Source organism: Sabethes cyaneus, chromosome 3 (genome assembly GCF_943734655.1).
Source record: "Sabethes cyaneus chromosome 3, idSabCyanKW18_F2, whole genome shotgun sequence".
Classification (NCBI taxonomy): Eukaryota; Metazoa; Arthropoda; class Insecta; order Diptera; family Culicidae; genus Sabethes; species Sabethes cyaneus.
In genome coordinates, this window is record NC_071355.1 from 49,766,567 (window position 1) to 49,788,954 (window position 22,388).

The 22,388-nt window shown below is 38.4% G+C and overlaps 1 protein-coding gene across 1 annotated transcript in view; it reads left to right on the forward strand.

The window, feature by feature from the left end:
* LOC128739572 (relaxin receptor 2-like) overlaps positions 1-22,388 on the forward strand; it is a 110,036-nt gene that overhangs the window by 67,112 nt on the left and 20,536 nt on the right. Inside the window, exons 8-16 of the mRNA XM_053835066.1 lie at positions 5,135-5,206; positions 5,468-5,539; positions 5,703-5,774; positions 5,834-6,046; positions 6,302-6,373; positions 6,578-6,649; positions 6,783-6,899; positions 16,299-16,484; positions 16,591-17,064. Coding sequence (XP_053691041.1) covers positions 5,135-5,206; positions 5,468-5,539; positions 5,703-5,774; positions 5,834-6,046; positions 6,302-6,373; positions 6,578-6,649; positions 6,783-6,899; positions 16,299-16,484; positions 16,591-17,064 — 1,350 coding nt within the window. The remainder of the gene's footprint in view (positions 1-5,134; positions 5,207-5,467; positions 5,540-5,702; positions 5,775-5,833; positions 6,047-6,301; positions 6,374-6,577; positions 6,650-6,782; positions 6,900-16,298; positions 16,485-16,590; positions 17,065-22,388) is intronic.

Genomic DNA, 22,388 nt, shown 5'->3' on the forward strand with positions numbered 1-22,388 from the left:
AAATTTAAATGAGTCGAGCCCCCGGACAATTTACAGGGTTCATCGCCACGCGAAGTTCCAATGTAAAATTGTCGACCGGGAAGTTGTTTGAAGTCTATTTTCACGTTCATCAAAATATATTCGTTAAATTTCATCAAAATTTGCTCGTACAAACACCTAGCAGTGATTTTAGATACCAAATTCTGTTCCCAATAGTGCCGATTCAGATGTTTAGTGATACTGTAAGACGTATGCAGCCTTTTCGAGTGAGGATATTCTGTGTGGATAGTTAGCATAGTTAGGATAGTTAGCATCGTTCCTTCCAGCCAAATTCCGGGTGGTGATGCCACGATTGAGCTTAACGCACCTAAATATCTTTCTCCTCAGTATCTTAAAACCCTTCAGAACATTATACACTGTAAATTGAGGCATTTTTAGCATTTTAGCCAACTTTGATCCGGACCACTCTGGATTTTGTGGGGGTCTATGCAAAAAATTTTTACGTCGTTCGAATTCTTTTCTGTACTGCTCCGTAACGCGGTGGAATATTTTGATGAAACTTGCATCAGTTGTTCTTCGTAAACATGTTAAAAAAGGGGTGATTTTTATTAGAAGTGAGGAAATGTCTGGTGCAACGATTGATAAACAGGATGAACTGGAAAATTTCGATATATAGGCCTAAAATATATTGGGTCGTTCAATGGCAGGTGGGGCTCGTACCCACGCTCTTTCGGTTGGTACTCAAATGTTTTACTAATTATCGTCGTCGAGGCGAGTGTGTGGTGCATGGAGTGATAGAACTGGGAGAACAAAACAAAATTCTATATTAGACTTCCTAATATAAGGGTGCGGCAGTAGTTTATTTAGAAAACATTCGGGTACCTACCAAAAAGCCATTGAATGACTCAATATATTTTTGGCCTATATATCGAAATTTTCTAGTTCATCTAATTTATTATTCTTTGCACTAGACACTTACTCACTTTCCAAAAAAAGAATTTACAATTAAAAAAAAAGTTATGTTGAATAACGCACGAGGGCCGTCCAGATTGACTTTTAGTCAGATTTTACGAAAACATTATTAACTGAAAGTTAATTGAAATGGACAGTGTGCTGATGTTCGTGTGCTAGAAATTTGCCTCTACCAGTGCGACACGAGACGTTAGTGTGATTTTTCCATGAGACGCGTGCATATGTGCCTTTACGATGTGCGCTGATTGATGATGCGAGCAGTTTTAGCGTGTAAAAGAAGATCTGCATAGCGAATTGGATGGCGAATCTGCATTGTTTAGTGAATTCGAGGGTTTGCATTAAGTATTGGGATCTTTAAATCAAATATATCAATGCATAGAATTAAGCGAAAGTTAGTGTTTTGTGTTTTATTTTGTTTCCGAATTCTTAAAGTTTTTACTCAATTTTACATTTTTGCCTAGAGCGTATATCTCTACATACGAATTACTTACTTACTTTCTTAGTAAGCTTTATGTCTTATGACAAGGGCCGCGTAATGTAATTCTTCCTCGGGCACCCAGTGTTCTGCAGATAGCATACGCGTCGTCAACAAAGCAGATAAATTGACTGAATTGATTGAAAATCGTGCCCGCGTCTCGTTCGCCGCTAGTCTTATAACATCTTCAAGCGCGACGTTGAAAAGCAAGCGGAAAAGACCAGCTCCCTGTCGAAGTCCCTTGCGAGATTCAAATGGGTCCGACAGCCCACTCGAGATTCTTACACAGCACTGGATCTCATCCATTGTAGCCATGATAAGTCTAGTAAGCTTACTCGGAAAGCTGTTTTCGTCCAAAATTTTCCATAGTGATTGTCGGTTTACGCTATCATATGCAGCTTTGAAATCAATGACTAGGTGATGCGTGGGAACTCGGAATTTGCGACATTTCTGGAGGATCTGCCGCAGGGTGAAGGTTTGGTCCATTGTAAATCGAACCTTTATGAAGCCGGCCTGATAACTTTTCAACTTGTGGCCTTTCTTGTAAATAGTATAGGGAAAATAACCCCGTCTTTGCTCTCCTCCGGTAGTCGTTGCGTATCCCAAATCTTGACAATCAATTGGTTCAAACAGCTGGCCAATTTGACCGGGTCCATTTTGATAAGTTCCGTTCCAATGCCATCTTTTCCTGCACACCATTCTGGTGTTCATCGTAGTGTTCTTCCATCTTTCGATCACGGCACGGTCGTCAGTCAAGATACCTCCATCTTTATCTCTGCACATTTCGGCCCGCGGCACAAAGCCTTTGCGAGATTTTTTGAGCCTCTGATAAGTTCCGTGTGTCGTGAAAGTGGTACAGCTGCTCGAGTTGTTCGCACTCCTCCTCCTGGTGGTGCTTCTTCTCCTAGAAGACTCGGGTTTGCTGTCTCCGCTTCTGTTTGTATCGCTCCACATTTTGACGGGTGGCTCCACGCAGTATTTATACCCGCGCTGCGTTCTTCTCGACTGCTGGTACTCTTCGTCAAACCATTCATGCGTTACGTCAATTCGGTGCTATAGCACGACTTAAGGCGTTCTCCACTACGCTGTTAATGGCTGTTTTCACAGCACTCCAACAGTCCTCAAGAGGGGCTTCATCCAGCTTATCCTCTTCTGGCAACGCGGCTTCGTGTGCTGACCATCTATCAGAACGTGATCGATTCGTTTTTCTGTCTGGTTGGGCGATCTCCAGGTGTACCGATGGTGGCAGTTATGCTGGAAAAAGATACTTGGAGGCGGCGAAGTCGACAAGTCTCACACACTTAAAAAAAGCAATGAATTCGGCGAAATTTTGCCGAAATTTCAACAGCCGAACGTACGGTAAAATGTCTATGGTGCATATCGACGTTTACGGATCTTTAGTAACGTTTAGTAACATAAAAATTTTAGCCGAACGGTCGGCTGATGAGATTTCGGCAAAATTTGCCGAATTCGGTGCTTTTATTTGAGTGTGTTGGCCGTTTCTACATACGAATTATCTTCGTAAAATCGCCTAGGATTTTATACAGTGTCGTGTCGGACGGTGCTCCCAATTCAATTTCGTTATACCTAATCATTCATCAAGCCAAATTATTGTCAGTTTTCGTTATTGGTACTGAGGTGTTCAAGCTCTGAGTATTGTAAGGGAGTTCAGCATCGCTTGCTGTCGTGGTTCGTTCGTTGTAAAAACTTTGACCTTTTTCCGAATTCGTAGCAATTCCGCAATTGTAAATTCGAATTTCAAATGTCAAAGAAAATCAAATCATATTAAAACATTATAATGTGCCGAGAGACTTTGTGGACGCTAACTTCATTATCTATCGTGATAAATCATCAACCTTATCTAAAAAGACAGACGCAATATAATGTATACCTTCCCCTACAAATGCAAAACCTATCCCGTAATACTTGTATCGAGATGGAGTGGTACCCGCGGTCTCTAGGAACAACAAGTATCGGTCTAATATTGCTTCCTTTTCCCGGGGGTACTACCCTCTTGGTCGTGGCCGGATTCTTTATTGGTCAATTTTCAAAGTATTGAATCAGTAGAAGTCGCACATTGAGAATGTCATACTACTCCCATACTACCAGACCTAAGAATTGGTCCTTTCTGATATCTTACTGGTTCCGCCATTCACGGAGTGCAAGGGCAGTCTACCTAAGATTTGCTAAGCTTAGCTGGTTTTGCAGTGTTTTCATTTTTTATTTGTGTCGCAACCTTAGTTTAATTTAATGTCATCGATTTTATTTGTTGTAGGTATTTGAATATTGTCACAACTCTGTTACAGTTTCGTCTTAGATTTATCTTAGTGTTATTTGCAGTTTAAATTCATTTAAACTTCATTTGATCTTTTGGTTTGTTTCGATGTTGCCTCAAATGCTCTTCTTTTGTTCTTTAGGTTTCTCAATAACTAAGCCAATTTATAGTAATTGTTAGAAATGTAATATCCTGTTCATTTCTATACGGTAAGCAGCACTGTCTAGTCACCAGACCATGAAACTAATCTCTCTTTATTGAGTGTGAGTATTAATTAGCGACTCTAAATGTTAGCCGCCTACTCATTCTTTCCTCGATGTTCGATGCGCTCAATCTAAGCCCGTTTGCTAGGAATTATCGCCATATCCAGCAGCTTTCTGTCGGTTTCGTTAGACCGCTCATTACAAAGCAACCGTTCAGTCCGTGGACCGTGACGTGGTTTCGTTCATGAGATCAGCTGGAAAGCAAACTTGTACAAACGACTAGAGACGAAAACAAACGATAAATTGTTGCTTTTTATGGTGACTCTTTCTAGCAGAATCGCAGAACGATGCTGACGATGTTAGCCACAGTGGCCACCAACGGTCAATGGGATTTACACACAGGAAATGGGATAATTTCATTCACTGTATCGTTGCTGGTAGTGGATATACACGGTGTCAGATTTAGCGGCCACGGATTGTTCGCTGGCTGCTGCATTTTCTATCTACGTTGTACCCCGAAGTAGGTCATCGTGTTGGCCAACAACTCGGTTAATTTGACTTGAAAGGCAGCCAGATAGTTTCCGAGATTTACTGGGCCGTATTCGAGGTGCCAGAGATTTTAGTCTAATGAAAATACAGCATTTCGTTCAAGGGTATAGTGATTTCTAGAATTTCACTGCTTGGCATTTTCTTTCGTGAGATTTGTCCTTCCATTTAGCTTGACATAATGTGAGCTTGGCGAAATTGGAATTTGGTGTTTCACTTTGCGCATTCTTTTGTTTAAAATAGCATGAATACGTGTATCTCTTGTCGTTTGGAATGAATCATTGAAGCGTGAAACGGTTCCATTTATTCCATAACCAAGCGTTTCCATTCGCTGGCGGTTTTATGGAGACGCCCAGCTTATTATGTTATTCATAAAAAAACAAATTGCGGATTGTATTATAGTAAACCTCAATCATTCATTGTAAACCTTACCAATCACCGCACAAATAAAAATAAATTAACAAATGGAAAGCAGATTTATATACCTACAGTTTGACAATAAACATGAAAAAAGAAATAGAATCAAATTTATTCCAATTTATAAATGACGTCCAGTGATATCAATATTATTCAACGTAACTATTAAGTCAATGCACAATGTTACAGCATAACGTAACCATTTCCAGCACCAAACCCATTAAGCTTTTCTTTCTTCTACTGCATATTGTTTCTCATCTTTCGCAGTTATCTGGATCAGAACAAATTAAAATCGCTTCCGGATATTTTCTTCCCACCGGGAACTTGGCTGCATACGCTGTGAGTACCACATTGAGTATGAAAAGAAGGCTTCACACCATTTGACAAGCTAAATCCCATTGCTATTACCATCATCGTCATCAACAACGACATCATCGTCTCCGGGGAGCAACTTTTCACAATCCACATGCACAGTCAGTTTGTCCCAGGACAGACACATCCTGCACATGAGTTCATGCGTTTAATAGCGTAACTTTGGGCACACAGTTTTGATGTTTGATAACCTCTTGTTCTTTCCGTTCCATGCTTGCATGTCGCCAGCATCCTGAGTGGAAATCAGATTACCAGGCTGACGGCGGGAAACTTCCAGAATTTGTTCTACCTCAAAGAGCTGTAAGTACATTTGCTGCGTAGGCAGGCTTCGCTTCTGTGATCGAAGGGAGCAGTTTTTGATTGGAGATTAATTGCTTTGCTCGTGTGTGTGATTTTCTTTTTTGTTTCTTGCCTTCTGTCGTCTTCTATGCCGAATGCCGGCGGCCGATGTACGGTTCAACAGGGATCTTAGGGATAATCTGATCGAATTTCTGGATGCGGATGTATTTCGCCCGTTGTACAGTTTGGAAATTTTGTAAGTTTGTTATCGTTTGTGTAATTTTGATTGTCTGATTTGATACAAGCCACTTGCAGGTACCTGAACAAGAACCGTCTCACATCTCTGGACCGAGGGATGATACCACGGCTCACCGCACTGCGAACCCTATCGCTGGCGCAAAACCAAATCCGCTCCGTTGCAGTGGATGCACTTGATTTGCCCATATTGGAGCATCTTTATCTGGTCGATAACCGACTGAAAGTGATCGCTAATGACACCTTTAGTCATTTACCGAATTTACTAGGCCTGTAAGTAAGCTCTTTAATTTCGTTTTTTTTCAATTTTATTGCAGAATGTCCTTGTCCTTGTCCTTGAATGTGATAAATAATTACTAGTATTATTCAGTACTGTCTGAAGACAGTAACAAATAGTAAAACTTTACCGTTATTCAAAGCACAGTACAGTGCTGAAGAAACGAGGAACACAATCTCCTGTTTCTACCTACATTAGAGCAAATAACTATTAATTGCTATCACAAATCGTTTGTTCACCCTTCCGTGTAGGTTTTTGAACGACAACGAAATAATCCACTTCCAGCTTGGCTCGTTTGCTGGCATTCATAATCTTACCACCATGTAAGTACTCTCTCTTTCTCTCTAACGTTCCTTACCAATGAATGTTTCGTATTCGACAAATCTCACCCATTCATTTCTAAGCGCTTTCATCTGTCATATGTAACCGAAGTCAAACAGCCGGAAGGGAGGGCCACAAATCCTACGCCTTCGGTATTAAGTTGTGTTTATGTATTTTATTCGACTTTTTTTTTGCCACAACAACAGGAATCTGAAGGGAAATAAATTCACCCGAATCGACAGACGGGTGCTGGAGAATCTCACCAACTTAAACTACATGTAAGTTGAGGCCGTAGTGTAGTTTAGACCGGTAGACCGGTTTACTACCGGTCCAAACTATTTATCTGTTTTTCGACTGGTTGGTGTGAGAAATGCACAGCAATTTGCCGATTGTTTGCTTAACTCGTTGCAGACATTTTTCCGAGTTCCACCACTGCAAGGCGGCACTGCACGTACGGGTCTGCGAACCAAGGGGGGACGGAATCAGCAGCAAAAGTCACCTGTTGGACAACCCGGTACTGAGGGCTAGGTAGGTGAGTTTTGTAAGAGTTGATGGAAGTTGCAATCGAATTAATACATTTTTGATGGTTGGCAGGTTGAATTTTGTAAAATGTGCAAAAGTGCACAGATAATTTTATGCACTGTATTAAAGATAGTATAAATGAAAGATCTGCAGAAGACTATGTACTCTACAGATACCGGAGAAGGCAAAACAGCTTCTAACCGTGGGCGAAAGGAAAAAATACGATTGCAAAGAGTTTCAGTCTGATGCAGGCTGCAGTTCATCAAAGATTAAATAGGAAACGAAAATTGAAAATATTTTTGTCCGAAAGTTATTGCAGATTGTTTTCGGCGAAATGTTTTGGCCTGGAAAAACGGAAGACTTTCGCGGTCTTTCTGCGAAAACTTTCGGGTGCAATTGGATTAAATTTTGGAATCAACGTTAAAATTGGACCAGAAATTAAGCTAGGAACTGAACTAGAAATTAGAGTTGAAATTTAATCTGAAACCGGATTTGTCATAGGACACTATATAAGACTTGAATTTGGACTAATTTGGGCTTAAATGTTTACCTCATTCAAATCTGGAATTTGGACTTAAAATTAGATTTATATTAAAAGTAATTTGGACTGGAAGTTTTTCTCTTGGAATCATACATAAAATCGGATTTAAAACAGAATTTACAGTTTTACTGTTGAATTTGGATTTGATATTTTATTTGAAATGGAAAATGTATGATACTCGGAATTGGTTTTAAAATAAAGTTGAAATTTAACTTAAAATTGAACCTAAAAGTAGGATTAAATTAGGCTCAAATCGCACTTACAATTGAACTTGACATTATACGTTACATTAGACTTGAGTTTGGACTAATTTGAACTAGAATTTTTATTTCAAACCGGACACGGAAACCATATTAGACTAGAAGTTTAAGTTGAATCTATAATTGACATTTTTCTTCTTAATCTTGCGCAAGTTGTACCTTTTTTTCTGTTCCGTTTGTTCTCTTTTCCAATCCTGGTTTCCCACTTTTTGTCTTATTATCTGTATTGTTTTCTTGATTTTCGCTGCCACTTTCCTTTCGATTTTTCTCTTTTTTCTTGTTTTTCATTTCCATTTTGCATCTCTTTCTAACTCTTTTTATCTCTTTTCTTTCTCGTTTTCCGTTTTCGTTTTTCCGTTTTTTGTTTTTGGTGCTCCGTTTTACCGTCCTTTATACTATCACGTTTAATTTATCTTTGACTTCATTTTTTCTCTTTTCTCTCCGATTTTCCTTTTTTATTTCCTGTTTGTTGGTTTTTCTTTTCGTGTTAACTTTTTTATTCTTCCATTTCTGCTATTTTTCGTTTCTTCATCTTCTACCAGTTTTATGTCCCATCTTTCTCTTTTTATATCCCGTTTGACCACGTTTTCCCGTTTTCCTCGTGCCTTCTATCGGTTTTCTGTTTTCTTTTTTCGTCTTGTTCTCCTTTGTTTTCTGTCCCGTACACCTTTCTTGTGTCGTTTTCCTTTCTTTCTCTATCGTTTTTCCTTTTTCTATCTTCTTTGTCCCTTTACTTTTCTCTTTTCTGTTGCCTTATTTCTGAGTCAAGACCTCCATCTACTCCGTTTTTAGACTTTTTCTTCCATTTATTCTCATTTTCAGGCCCCTTTTCCTTCTTTTCCTGTCTTGTTTTTTTATTATTTTTTATTCGAACTACGCTTTTTTTATTCCCTATTTTTTACTTTTGTTTTTCCTTTTCTCTGCCAGTTGTTTTCTCCTTCTCTATTTCTTGCATTTTCGCTTTTCTGTCCTGCTTTTGTCCTTTTTGTGTGTCACGATTTTCTTCTGTTCCGTTTTCGTCTTTTTCTTTCGTTTTTCTTCATTTTCAGGTCGGTTTTTTCACTTTTCCTGTCTTGTATTTTGTCATTTTGTATCCAAATATCGCTTTTTTTCAGTTCCCTCTTATTTTGTGTCTCCTTTTTTCTGCCAGTTGTTTCCTCTTTCTCTATTCCTTGTAACTTCGCTTTTCTGTTCTGTTTTTCGCCCGTTTTGATTTTATTCTGTTCCATTTTTCGTCGTTTTCTTCAATTTTTCCTCATTTCCAGGCCTGTTTTCCTTTTCTCCTGACTCGTTTTTAGTCATTTTCTATACGAATTACACTTTTTTCGGTTCGCTCGTTTTCATTGCTTCTCTTTTTTCTGCCGCTTATATTAACTTTCTCTATTACTTCTATATTCGCTTATTTGTCTCATTTCTCGCCCGTTTTATGTGTCATGATTCTGTTCCGTTTTCGTCTCTTTCTTCCATTTTTTCCTCATTTTCAGGCCCGTTTTCCTTTTTTTTTCCTGTCTCGTTTATTTGTCATTATGTATCCGAAATGCACTTTTTTTCGGCGCCCTCTTTTTCTCTTTTGTTTTTTTTTCTGCCAGTTGTTTCCATTTTCTCTATTCCTTTTATTAATGCTTTTTTGTTTTGTTTTTCACCCTTTTGCTATGTCGTGATTTTATTCTGTTTCATTTTTCATCGTTTTCTTCCATTTTTCCTCATTTTCAGGCCCGTTTTTCTTTTTTTTCTGACTCGTTTTTAGTCATTTTCTATACGAATTACACTTTTTTTCGGTTCCCTCCCTTTCATTGTTTTTCTTTTTTTTCTGCAACTTATTTTAACTTTCTCTATTACTTCTATTTTCACTTTTTTGTTTCGTTTTTCATCCTTTTTATGTGTCATGATTAGATTCTGTTCCGTGTTCGGCTCTTTCTTCCACTTTTCCCTCATTTTCAGGCCCGTTTTCCTCTTTCTCTGTCTCGTTTATTTGTCATTATGTATCCGAATTGCGCTTTTTTGTCTTTTCCTCATTTGTTTTTTCTGCCAGTTGTTTCCACTTTCTCTATTCCTTTTATTCCGCTCTTTTGTTCTGTTTTCGCCCTTTTGTTCTGTTTTCGCCCTTTTGATTGTTCCGTCTTTGTCTCTTTCTTCCATTTTTCTGCATTTTCAGACTCGTTTTTCCTGTTTTCTCAACTCGATTCTAGTTATTTTCTATCCGAATTACACTTTTACATTCTTTTCCTGACTTGTTTTTCCTTTTTTCTGCCAGTTGTTTCCGCTTTTTCTGTTATTTCTATTTTCGCTTTTCTTTGCATTTGCCCTTTTTCTGTTTCGTTTTGCGTCTTTTTCTTCCATTTTTCCTCATTTTCAGACCCGTTTTCCTCTTTACCTGTTTTGTATTTCGTAATTTTGTATCCAAATTTCGCTTTTGTTTGGTTCCCTATTTTTCTCTATTGTTTTTCTTTTTTTTTGCCAGTTGTTTCTTCTTTCTCTCTTTTTTGTATTTTCATTTTTTGCGCTTTTTTGAGTCATGATTTCACTTTTCGTGTCTCGTTTTCTGTCATTTTTTATCCGACTTTTGCTTTTTTTTCTGTCCCGGTTTTTATCATTTTAGTCTGTCCCGTTCTTCCTGCTCGTCGTTCCGTCGTTCCTGCTTTGTCTTATTCTCTGTATCGTTCTGTTTTTACCCGTTTCTGTTCTCGTTTTTCCATTTTCATGCTCTTGTATTTTAGTCTTTTGCTTTCTATCCTGTTTCTTCTCCTCTTTTGTCCCATTTCTACTCTTTTTCTGTCCAGTTTATCCTTATTTTCTTTATCGTTTTCTTTGAGGTAGTTCTTCTTTTTTCTTCTGTTCTTTATATCTTTATGTCTAGTCTCCTGTTTTCTTTTCCTTTTCTTTTTTTCCACTTTTTTCTTTCTATTTTCAAATTAATCTCTCATTTCTTCGTTCGTTTTTCTTGCTTTCATTCAAATCATTTTTCTCTTTCTCTTTCCCTCTCTCTTTCGCGCGTTTCTTTTTTCTTTTTCGTTTGACTAGTCTTTGTCACGGTTTTCTTCATGCTCTTTTCCATTATTTCTACTGTCTCATTTTTCCGATTTTTCTTCTTTTTCTGGAGAGTAGGACTCCACTGTGAAGTCAGTAATCCTTCTGTGAATATGCTAAGAAAATTTACTGGCATTTGCGTAAGAGACTGTTTTTTTATTGATTAAAGAGATTTTAAATTTTAAATTCATTCATCTCAATAAGAGACTGTTTGTTTTACGTTGTTTGGTTTATAAGATACTAGCTGACCCGACAAACTTCGTATTGACACAAATTAACCTGTGTTGTACATAAATCATGAATCTCGGATGATCTTTGTCACAATCTCGAGTTTTGCAAGCCCCCCAGTGGGCGGCGCTTCCGACGGCGGGTCACCGGCAACACTCGCGACCGTCTCGTCCTGAATGATCTAGTGTTACTATAGATAGTTTTTGTGGTCTTGTATTGACTAATGTTTTATGGAAGAGTCTCGAATTTCTCGAGTTAGATTAGTTATTGAGTTTCGCAAAAATTTCTGTTTTATTTGTATGAGAGTCCATATCCCCCTACCACAGGGGTGAGAGGTCTCTAACTATCGTAAAATAAATTCAAGACTCCAAAATCTCCCACATGCCAAATTTGGTTCCATTTGCTTGATTAGTTCTCAAGTTATAAGGAAATTTGAATTTCATTTGTATAGGAGCCCCCCCCCCCTCTTAAAGTGGGGAAATCCATAGAAAATATACCATAGAAAATATTCTTGTCTGCAAAAACACCCACATGATAAATTTGGTTCCATTTGCTTGATTAGTTCTAGAGTTATGAGGAAATTTGTATTTCGTTTGTATGAGAGCCCCCCCTCTTAAAAAGGTAAGGGGTCCTAATTCATCATAGAAAAAATGGTTGCCTCCAAAAACACCCACATGCCAAATATGGTTCCATTTGCTTGATTAGTTCTCGAATTATGAGGAAATTTGTATTTCATTTGTGTAGAAGCACCCCCTCTTAAAGTTGGGAGGGGTCCTAATTCACCATAGAAAATATTTTTGCCTCTAGAAACCTCCACATGCCAAATTTGGTTCTATTTGCTTGATTAGTTCTCGAGTTATGAGGAAATTTGAATTTCATTTGTATAGGAGCCCCCCCTCCTAAAGTGGGTAGGGGTCCCAATTCATCATAGAAAAAATTTTTGTCTCCAAAAACACCCACGTGCCAAATTTGGTTCCATTTGCTTGATTAGTTCTCGTGTTATGAAGAAATTTGTGTGGAAGCCCCCCCTTTTAAAGAGGAGAGGAGTTATAATACCCCTTATAAAGAGGGGAGGGGTCTCAATTTACCATAAAATAAATTCTTGTCACCGAAAACACCCACATGCCAAATTTTGTTCTATTTGCTTGATTAGTTGTCGAGTTATGCAGAAATTTGTGTTTCATTTGTATGGGAGCCCCCCCCCCTCTTAGTGGGGAGAGGGGTTTCTTACCATCACTAAAACCTTTCCTGGCCCCAAAAAACCTCTACATGCATATTTTCATGCCGATTGGTTCAGTAGTTTTCGATTCTATAAGGAACATATGGACAGACAGACAGACAGAAATCCTTCTTTATAGGTATAGATAAATTACTGAACTAGGTATAGTAAACGGAGTTTTTCGGGAAAAGCGCAATGTCCCAGCACCTGATCTCCAAGAAGTCATCGAAAAAATCAGGTTACTTAAGACCAATAAAACCGCTGGTAAGGACCGCCTACCGGCAGAGCTCTATAAACAATGCCGAGGAACGATGGTAACAGCTATACAATGGCTTGGTTTGTCCCATCTACAAAAAGGGTGATCAGCTCGACTGCTGAAACTATAGCAGCATAACACTGATAAACGCCGCCTACAAGGCACTCTATCAGATCCTGTTACGCCGCCCGACTCTCAACAATAGCACAGGTTTTCGTAGGGAATTACCAGGTGGGCAACTACGGACCAGTCCACTACGGACTCGGGAGTACAACGTGCTCACGATCACATCTATCGTATGCTGCTTTGAAATCACATCTTTATTTCAAAGCAGCATACGATACAGTCGATCGAAACCAACTATGACAGATAATGCACGAACACGGTTGAGGCAAAGTTGAGACAACCCATGGTGTTCATCATCGCTCCTGAGCAGGTGGTCTCACGAGCAGATATCTAACGATTTTTACCAAGTGCAGCCAACTTCTAGGTTATGGCATTCGTCTGTATGGCTTCCGTCTATTATGGCAAACATACATTATGGCAATCGTCTATATGGCATTCGTACGTATGGCAACCGTCCGTATGGCTATCGTATTTATGGCTCTCGTCCGGTCACCACTGATAACAACACTAGTAAGGCGATCTAGTGGCGCATTCAAACGAAAAATCGGGTCTACAATTGCCCTTCGCGCAAAACGCTATGTTCAAGAAACATACCCCGCTGTACGAAACTGATGATATATAAAATCCTTATTGGACCAGTAGTTTTTTATGGACTTGAAGCCGCGACATCTTCAGCCTGGGGACGCCAGTGAATCTACGCGTCAACAACGAAAATAACAGATTAATATGACTGACTGCGTTATTTTTTCTAGGTTCATTCATGTCTCAAGGACGAAGTACAGATTACTTTTCGATTAGAAAATGGATTTTTCACGTTTCTGTTATACACAAGTAAAAAAAGAACACACCCGGTGGTGGTAAATCACTAGACTTGCCGGAGCGACTGACGGCAACGCAGTGCCTGTTTCTATCACATTGACCGAGTAGATAACAGTCTATCTTCTCTGCGCCAGAAACAAAGAGCAGTCATACAAAAACAGTGTGGTGCAATGTGTGTAATGATAGAATTGGCTGAATTAAAGCAATACTAGCTATTGCACTACCTAATAGATAGGTGCGGCGGTTGTTTAAAGGTAAAACACTTGGCCAGCAATCGAGAAACTGTGGGTTCGAGTCCCACCTGGAACTGCCCAAATCTATACATTATTGGTCCATATATCTAAATTTTCCAGTTCATCGAATGAATCATTCTTCGCATCAGACATTTGTTCTCTTTCCAAAAAAGAACGATTTATTGTCAATCTTTTATTCAATTACACTCAAGTACTTTTTTTACACGGTTTAGTTTTTTGAGTATTAAGAACGGGGTAACTTAGAGACCATTCATTTATTTCTCAATACATTTGGGAGTAGCTCGACATTCCTCACGTAGATTGTAAATAGTTTCTTAGCTGCACTGTTTTCGAGTAATCAAAAAAAACAGACCGTGTAAAAAAAGACTTGAGTGTAATGCGTAAGGTAATATCTTAAACTCATGCGTATTTATTTAAACCAAAAACGCTTTTCTTAAATTTTTCCCTTTCCGACATGAAAAATCTTAAATCTAGTACTTACACAATGAATAGCTGATCGTTTAAACCATTAATTTCAATAAATCTATACCTATAAAGAAGGATTTCTGTCTGTCTGTCTGTCTGTCTGTCTGTCCGTATGTTCCTTATAGAATCGAAAACTACTGAACCAATCGGCATGAAAATATGCATGTAGAGGTTTTTTGGGGCCAGGAAAGGTTTTAGTGATGGTTAGAAACCCCTCCCCTCACTAAGAGGGGGGGCTCCCATACAAATGAAACACAAATTTCTGCATAACTCGACAACTAATCAAGCAAATAGAACAAAATTTGGCATGTGGGTGTTTTCGGTGACAAGAATTTATTCTATGGTAAATTGAGACCCCTCCCCTCTTTATAAGGGGAATTATAACTCCTCTCCTCTTTAAAAGGGGGGGCTTCCATACAAATTTCCTCATAACTCGAGAACTAATCAAGCAAATGGAACCAAATTTGGCATGTGAAGGTTTTCGAGGAAGAATATTTTCTATAGTAAATTAGGACCCCTCCCCACTTTAAGAGGGGGGGCTCCTGTACCAAAGAAACACAATTTTCCTCATAACTCGAGAAGTAATTAAAAGCAAATGGAACCAAATTTGGCATGTGGGTGTTTTTGGAGACAAAAATTTTTTCTATGATGAATTGGGACCCCTCCCCGTTTTAGGAGGGGGGGATCCTATACACATGAAATACAAATTTCCTCATAACTGAAGAACTAATCAAGCAAATGGAACAAAATTTGGCATGTGAAAGTTTTCGAGGGCAAGAATATTTTCTATGGTGAATAAGGACCCCTCCCCACTTTAAGAGGGGGGGCTCCTATACAAACGAAATACAAATTTCCTCATAACTCGAGAACTAATCAAGCAAATGGAATAAAATTTGGCACGTGGGTGATTTTGGAGACAAAATTTTTTTCTATGATGTATTGGGACCCCTCCCCACTTTAGGAAGGGGGGCTCCTATACAAATGAAATGCAAATTTCCTCATAACTCGAGAATTAATCAAGCAAATGGAACAAAATTTGGCATGTGAAAGTTTTCGAGGGCAAGAATATTTTCTATGGTGAATTAGGACCCCTCCCAACTTTAAGAGGGGGGCTCCTATACAAACGAAATACAAATTTCCTCATAATTCGAGAACTAATCAAGCAAATGGAACCATATTTGGCATGTGGGTGTTTTTGGAGGCAACCATTTTTTCTATGATGAATTAGGACCCCTTACCTTTTTAAGAGGGGGGGCTCTCATACAAACGAAATACAAATTTCCTCATAACTCTAGAACTAATCAAGCAAATGGATCCAAATTTATCATGTGGGTGTTTTTGTAGGCAAGAATATTTTCTATGGTGAATTGAGACCCCTCTCTTCTTTAGAAAGCGAGTTATGGCCCATCTCCCCTTTAAGAGGGTGAGCTTGCATACAAATGAAATGCAAATTTCCTCTTATCTCGAGAACTAATCAATCAAATGGAACCAAATTTGGCATGTGGGAGTTTTAGATGGCAGAATTTTTTTCTATGGTGAATTACGACCCCTTCCCCTTTTAAGAGGGGAGCTCCCATACAAATGAAATTCAAATTTCCTTATAACTTGAGAACTAATCAAGCAAATGGAACCAAATTTGGCATGTGGGAGATTTTGGAGTCTTGAATTCATTTTACGATAGTTAGAGACCTCTCACCCCTGTGGTAGGGGGATATGGACTCTCATACAAATAAAACAGAAATTTTTGCGAAACTCAATAACTAATCGAACTCGAGAAATTCGAGACTCTTCCATAAAATATTAGTCAATACAAGACCACAAAAACTATCTATAGTAACACTAGATCATTCAGGACGAGACGGTCGCGAGTGTTGCCGGTGACCCGCCGTCGGAAGCGCCGCCCACTGGGGGGCTTGCAAAACTCGAAATTGTGACAAAGATCATCCGAGATTCATGATTTATGTACAACACAGGTTAATTTGTGGCAATACGAAGTTTGTCGGGTCAGCTAGTACCCAATAAAACTTAATTCTTTTCAAACTCATTTTTCATATTTTCCCCAAACACTTCCGGTGGGGCGCAGCGGGCGAGAGAGCTGTAAAGTGATAATGATTGCAATTTCTGTTATTTATTTGTTCGTCATCTTTTGCCGCTGCTCGATGTTGATTTGATGCTTTATGCGTGATTGTTGTTTATCTTCTCTTTGGCAGCGTGTGGATTATGGCAGCGGTTGGTATTAGTGGCAATTTGCTGGTGCTGTTTGGGCGGTACGTGGTCGGCACCCGGAGCAGTCAGGCGCACGCCGAACATTCGCTGTATTTGAGACATCTGGCCGCTAGTGATTTGCTAATGGGAATCTATCTGGCGATTATTGCCAGCGCCGACATCATGTTTCGGTGAGTTGTTTTCTGGCAATATAGCGATAGTACACGCACCGCAGGAATCGTGCCAGCTGTGGCCAACCGTAAACTAATATTTCCTTCCTACATGTATTCATTCTAGGGGCCAATACCTGCTGTTCGAGGAGGAATGGCGGACGAGTTCGGTCTGTGCCTTTTGCGGGTTCCTGAGCACCCTCAGTTGTCAGTCCTCTACGCTGCTGCTGACGTTGGTTACCTGGGACCGATTGATATCGGTCACCCGACCGCTGTATCAACGGTCCAGCAGCAAAACACGTGTCATCATGCGTCTGGCGCTGCTGTGGGGCATTGCGGCTGCTGCGGCGGCTGCACCATTATCTGCGACAGACTATTTCGGGTCGCATTTCTACGGCAGCAATGGCGTGTGCCTTTCAATCCACATCCACGACCCGTACGCGGTCGGTTGGGAGTATTCGGCCGGACTGTTCATCCTTGTCAACACGTTTTCGCTGTTGTTCATCGGTACGTCCTATCTGCGGATGTTGCAAGCCATTCGGGTGTCGCGTAACGAGACACGGAACACCCTTAACTGTCGGGAAAAGATTGTGGCCAGAAGGTGAGTGACGATCGGAATCCAATTCTTGGCTCGATTCCATATGATAGCCAGCAGGTCTGGCGGGGAAGTCCTTGAGATGCGATCTGCTTTTATAAATGTATGTTATGGAGACAGAGACAGTTACAGTTTTTAACCAGCGCCCGGAAAGTTTTTCAGTTGATAGGTTTGAGCAGCAGTTAAAACAAACGTTTTAGATTTTGCACTTTTTTCGAGCATAAAAATGTTTGTTTTATGCTACTATATAACGTAGAACCTAAATTTCAGTTTTATTTACCAATAACCAAAGTGCAAATTGCTCCATATTAGACTGGAAAAGCTTATGGCGCCAGTGAACCGAGCGATTCTATTTCAACAGGGACATCGTCAGTAGAAGTGCATGAATTTAAAGCGCTACAAAAGCTGCTTGCATCTTTACAGTCGCTTTACGAAATAGTAAAACAGAATGGGAACGTCAAATGTACTATTACTTTGGCAGTGTTATTGAAATTGCACAACGATTTGGACTTTGCTGATCCAAGCTTGAATTATTTTCTCTTGCAAACTATAAAAGAGTTTAGCGTCCTTGAGTAGAAACGGTTAACATCTGTCTGCTGATTTAGTATCATGACAGTAAACATTCTATCGATTCAGCTATGCTTTCACACAATAACAGCATTGCTTACCTGTTTGTATTTTTCTTCTTGAACCCACAACACAGTTGTCGAGCGAAATTGAAATGTTTTGGCTGAGCATTGATCGCGGTCGCATCCTGAACGAACTTCGGTCGTAAAAATGCAACCGTTTTCAGAATCCAGATAGAAACGACGGCAGATGCCAAATTCATTTCCCTTCGAGACAGTCAATTTCTATTGCTTTGCGCTTGTTGTTGGTTGCTATTGTTGTTCTTGTTGTGGTTATTGGTAGTCCCCTTTTGGCACTGTCATTTCAACATTGCCTGGAACTTGGGGAGAAATTGCTTTCCGTGAAAACGCGAGCTCACGGATGACTGAACAATCGCATTCGAGTTGCGTGGGTTGATACAAATTGCCTTAAAATACAATGCCACGGTATCGATAAACAGTAAATGGTGATTCGGAATGCAGCTCCGGATGGCGTGTATTGTTTTCATAAATTTTGAGCGGCATTGGAAGGAATTATTCAGGAAACCCATTCAATCCTCGATTATGGTGTAGGCCAAGAAACAGAAATATGGGAACTGGTTGGTCATGGTCGATCACCAAATGATACATATCCGTTCAGTAAGGAATTTTATGTGCTGCACATGGTATTTAGCGGTGCATAATTATCCTTATCGTGTGCTCAGAACGTCTATCAGGATTTAGTTACTTCCAAATGAACATGCTCTGAAGGTTTAATGCGAATTCACGAATTGATCCGAAGCGATTTTCCAATTCAATTATTTTGTCATTTTAAAGCAAAATTAAAATTATAACGAAATCGTGATTATATATTTTGTTTCATTTGTTAAAACGCGTAATTTAATGGATTTGTAATGATTTTTTCCATGCGTAGAATATGCCCTTAATGTTTTCACTTTTAAGAAAAGAAATTTGGGATGACTTGATATCATGTAGAATAGTTTCAGGGTGAAGTGGATAATTGATGAAATGAATTTGGTCTGTGCCTTTTGATAAATTATTTGGAGGAAATTCTGAGTGCCAATCTCTCTACTAGGCGGCGCAATGGCTTAAAATGTTCCTATAATTTTTTATCATAGTTTACCAGCTGTTGGTGTTTTATGAATTGAAACTAGCATCACTCAGTTGTATACCTTTCTACACAGAGCAGCACAATACTGAATGCAGCATATGGTATTTGCAACTACTAATCGTAGTTGTTGGTTGCGCTGTGAGGGTAAAACTCGATAATTCACTATTACTAGTTTAATGGCAGTTAATAATTTATTATGCATATCATTTATCGTTTCTCACTGTGAAATGTAATATAGGAAATATATAGAGAAATGTTATACAGAGAAATGTAATCCTGTAACAATTAATAAATTGTGATACTGAGCTAGGCAAATGCTATCTCGTAAAAAGCAAAGCAAAGCCTACCTGCTGCATTTGATGTCGGAATTTGACAGCGTCGTGCCTACCAAGAAATTAATATTGATCATTCAATTTTTGCATACCTTCATAATTCCCTGAACAAGAAATTTGATGATTTCTGGTCATGATTTAAAAAATTACCCTGAGTTTATGTCCTTTTGAAATTCAACACGATGAGCTAGATGCAAATATATTATGTGACGTATTCTCCCGAATAGGGTATTTATTCAGTTTTCAGAGGCGTCTCTCGGTTGGCCTTAAATCTAAGGGGTAGTTAAGAGGTTTTGATAAATCTAGGCAACCGGCAGATCAGTTGCTTGTACGTGAAGTTTGGACATTAAACCGAGAATGAAACATTGCCGTGTCACCAACAAATAATCGAAATGTTTCTTTTAACTTGATATTATTCAGATGATTTATGGAGAGAGAGCGAAAATAACTATGGACCAGTGACACTGCCTTGGGGAACATCTTTTACAGATATGTAATGTGAATAATATTATTACCTATTCCTCTGATTCCTTAGATTTCTAGTTTACGAAATACTATATATTGCCTTAAAGTATCAAAAGTCATTGTAGGTCGATAAACTATCCCCAACTATCCACGTTTTTGAAAATTTTTCTGTGACTGCTTTCTTCCATTCGAGGTAGCACATCAGCTATTTAATGATTTCTCCGTTTGCTTTATGTTTTCTGCATTTTTGATTTTGCTTGTTTTTTGTTTTATTTGGTTTCTCTGTCTTCTCTGTTCGTCTTGTCCCATCTCAATGTTTTCGGCTTTCTTTGTTTTCTGCATTTTGTTTTCATTTATGTTTTCTGACTTCTCTCTTTCCTAATTTTTGGTTTCTGACATTTTATTTTCTAGTTGTCCCTGTTTTTTAAGTTTCTTGTTTTTCTATCTCGAGTTTCCTGCATTCTCTGTTTTCTCTCTATTTGTTATTTACTGATTTCTCTGTCCTCCCTGATTTTCTTATTTGCTGCTTTCTCTGTTTTCTGATTTCTGCTTCCTGATTTCTTGGCTTTCTGTTTTCTGTTTTGTTTGATTTCTATATTTCCTGCATTTTCTGTCTCGCGGATTTTTCTGTTTTCTGTGTTCCTTGCTTAGTCTGTTTTTGCTCTTTTCTGATTTCTCTGTATTCTCTGTTTTTCCTGTTTTCTATTTCTTCGTTTTCTGATTTTTCTTGATTCTGCATTTTATGATTTCTGCTTTCTGGCTTTTCTGATTTTTCTGATTCCTGATTTCTTTGTTTTATCAGAAAGCATTTTCGATATTCTTGTCTTCTCTTTTTTGTTGTTTTCTGATTCTTTTGTTCTACCTGTTTTTCTTATTTACTGTTTTTTCTATTTTTCGATTGTTTCTGCGATTTCAGATGTCTGCTTTCCGAATTCTGCGCTTTTTGTTTTCCCTGTTTTCTAATTATCCAGTTTTCGCTGTTTTCTGATTTATTTGTTAGCCCTGTTTTCTGATTTGCTTGCCTTCTGTCACCTGCATTCTCTGTTTGCGGATTTCTCTGTTTACTGCTGTTTTTGTTGTTTTCAGATTTCTCTGTCCTCCCTGTTTTTCCTGTTTTCGGTTTTTTGATTTTTCTTGGTTGTGCAGTTTTTGATTTCTGACCCAGCTAGCACCAACTCGTATATCAATGTACGAAAACTATCGTAAATATCTCTTAATAAAATCGAAATCGTAACTAAAGCTGGATAAAGTGAGATCAAGTTGATTTTTTGTCGTATATAATGATAATGACTGACATACATGCGATTTTCAGCACAAAATATGGTACGGAGCGATTCGCGCTTAATCGGATATTATCGTATATAAATACTTATATACAGCACTCGTTCGCTAATTGCACGAATGAGGCAATGCGATTAGCGAATTTCGTTTTTTAATTGCACGATGGTTGTCATTATTTATTGTAAAACGTGATGCTTTATCACTGTAAAGAACTCTTCACATACATTTACACGTACGCTAAATTTTGAGAAATACATTTAAATTTTTACAAACGAACTAAAAGTTTGTAATGTATCTACGTAATGCAGAGATAGAGAGTTTGCATTCGGCAACGCTGCATTTTTGTTTATAGCAACCACCTGGGAAACCACGTGTAGTTTGACAGATAACTGCTTTTTAGTTGCACGATCGTGCAGTTAGCGGACGTGCAATTAAAAAACGGTGCACCTGGAGGACGTGCAATTAGCGCACGAGTGCTGTAGTCGTAACGCTCAAAATTATTCGTAATCACGCATATCACCTCCAAAATAGTACGGATATGCCAATTTTGCGTATAAAATACAATTTATTTAGCATGTATATCTGTACGTAATGCTGATTTTTTCCTTTTTAATACATATTTACCTTTTTAATACATATGAAAATGCTAGCTGGGGATTTTCCTGTTTTCTAATGTTCCTGTTTTTTGTTTTCTGATCTATTTGTTTCCTGTTTACCCTGCATTTATCTGTTTGCTGATTTCTCTGTTTACTAATTTCACCGTTTTCTAATTTTCCTGTTTCCTTTGTTTTGTTTTGATGTTTTCTGGTTTGCTTGTCTCTGTTTTCCGATTTCTCGGGTTCACCGATTTTTCTGTTTTCCATAATTTTACTGTTTTCTGTTTTATTTTTCTTTTCTGATATCTTTGTTTTTTGATTTCCCTGGATTCTATGTTTAATGATTTCTTTGTTTTCAATGTTTTCTGTTGGCTTTGTTTCCTCTGTTTTCCGCGGTTTTTATTTCCCTGTTTTCTTTGGTTATGATTTCTTTGATTTCTTTGTTTTCTGCTTTCTGTGTTTGCTCACTTTTATGTATACTATATTTTCTGAGCTTTCTGTTTTCTCAGTTTTCTCATTTCCCTGTTTTCTTTATTTTCTCATTGTTTCTCTATTTTCGAATTTTTTGGTTTCTTTTGTTTTCTGAATAGCCTGTTTCCACCGTTTTTGCGTTTGTAGTTTTCTCTGCTTATTCCTGTTTTATAATTTCTCATTTTTCTTTTTTCTGGGTTTCCTACGTTGCATAATTTCTCTGTTTTCTGATTTATGTTTTTTGATTTTTATGATTTCTGTTTTCAGATTTCTCGTTTTGTTTTACTTTTTCGTTTGTCAAGTTTTTTTCGTTTTCTGATTTTCCTATTTTCTACTTTTTCTGTTTTCCTGGTTTTCTACTTTTTCTGTTTTCCTGGTTTTCTATGTTTTCTAATATTCCTGTGTCCTCTGATTTCTATATTTTTTATTTTCGGTCTTTTTTTATTTTTCAGTTTTCTCTATTTACAGA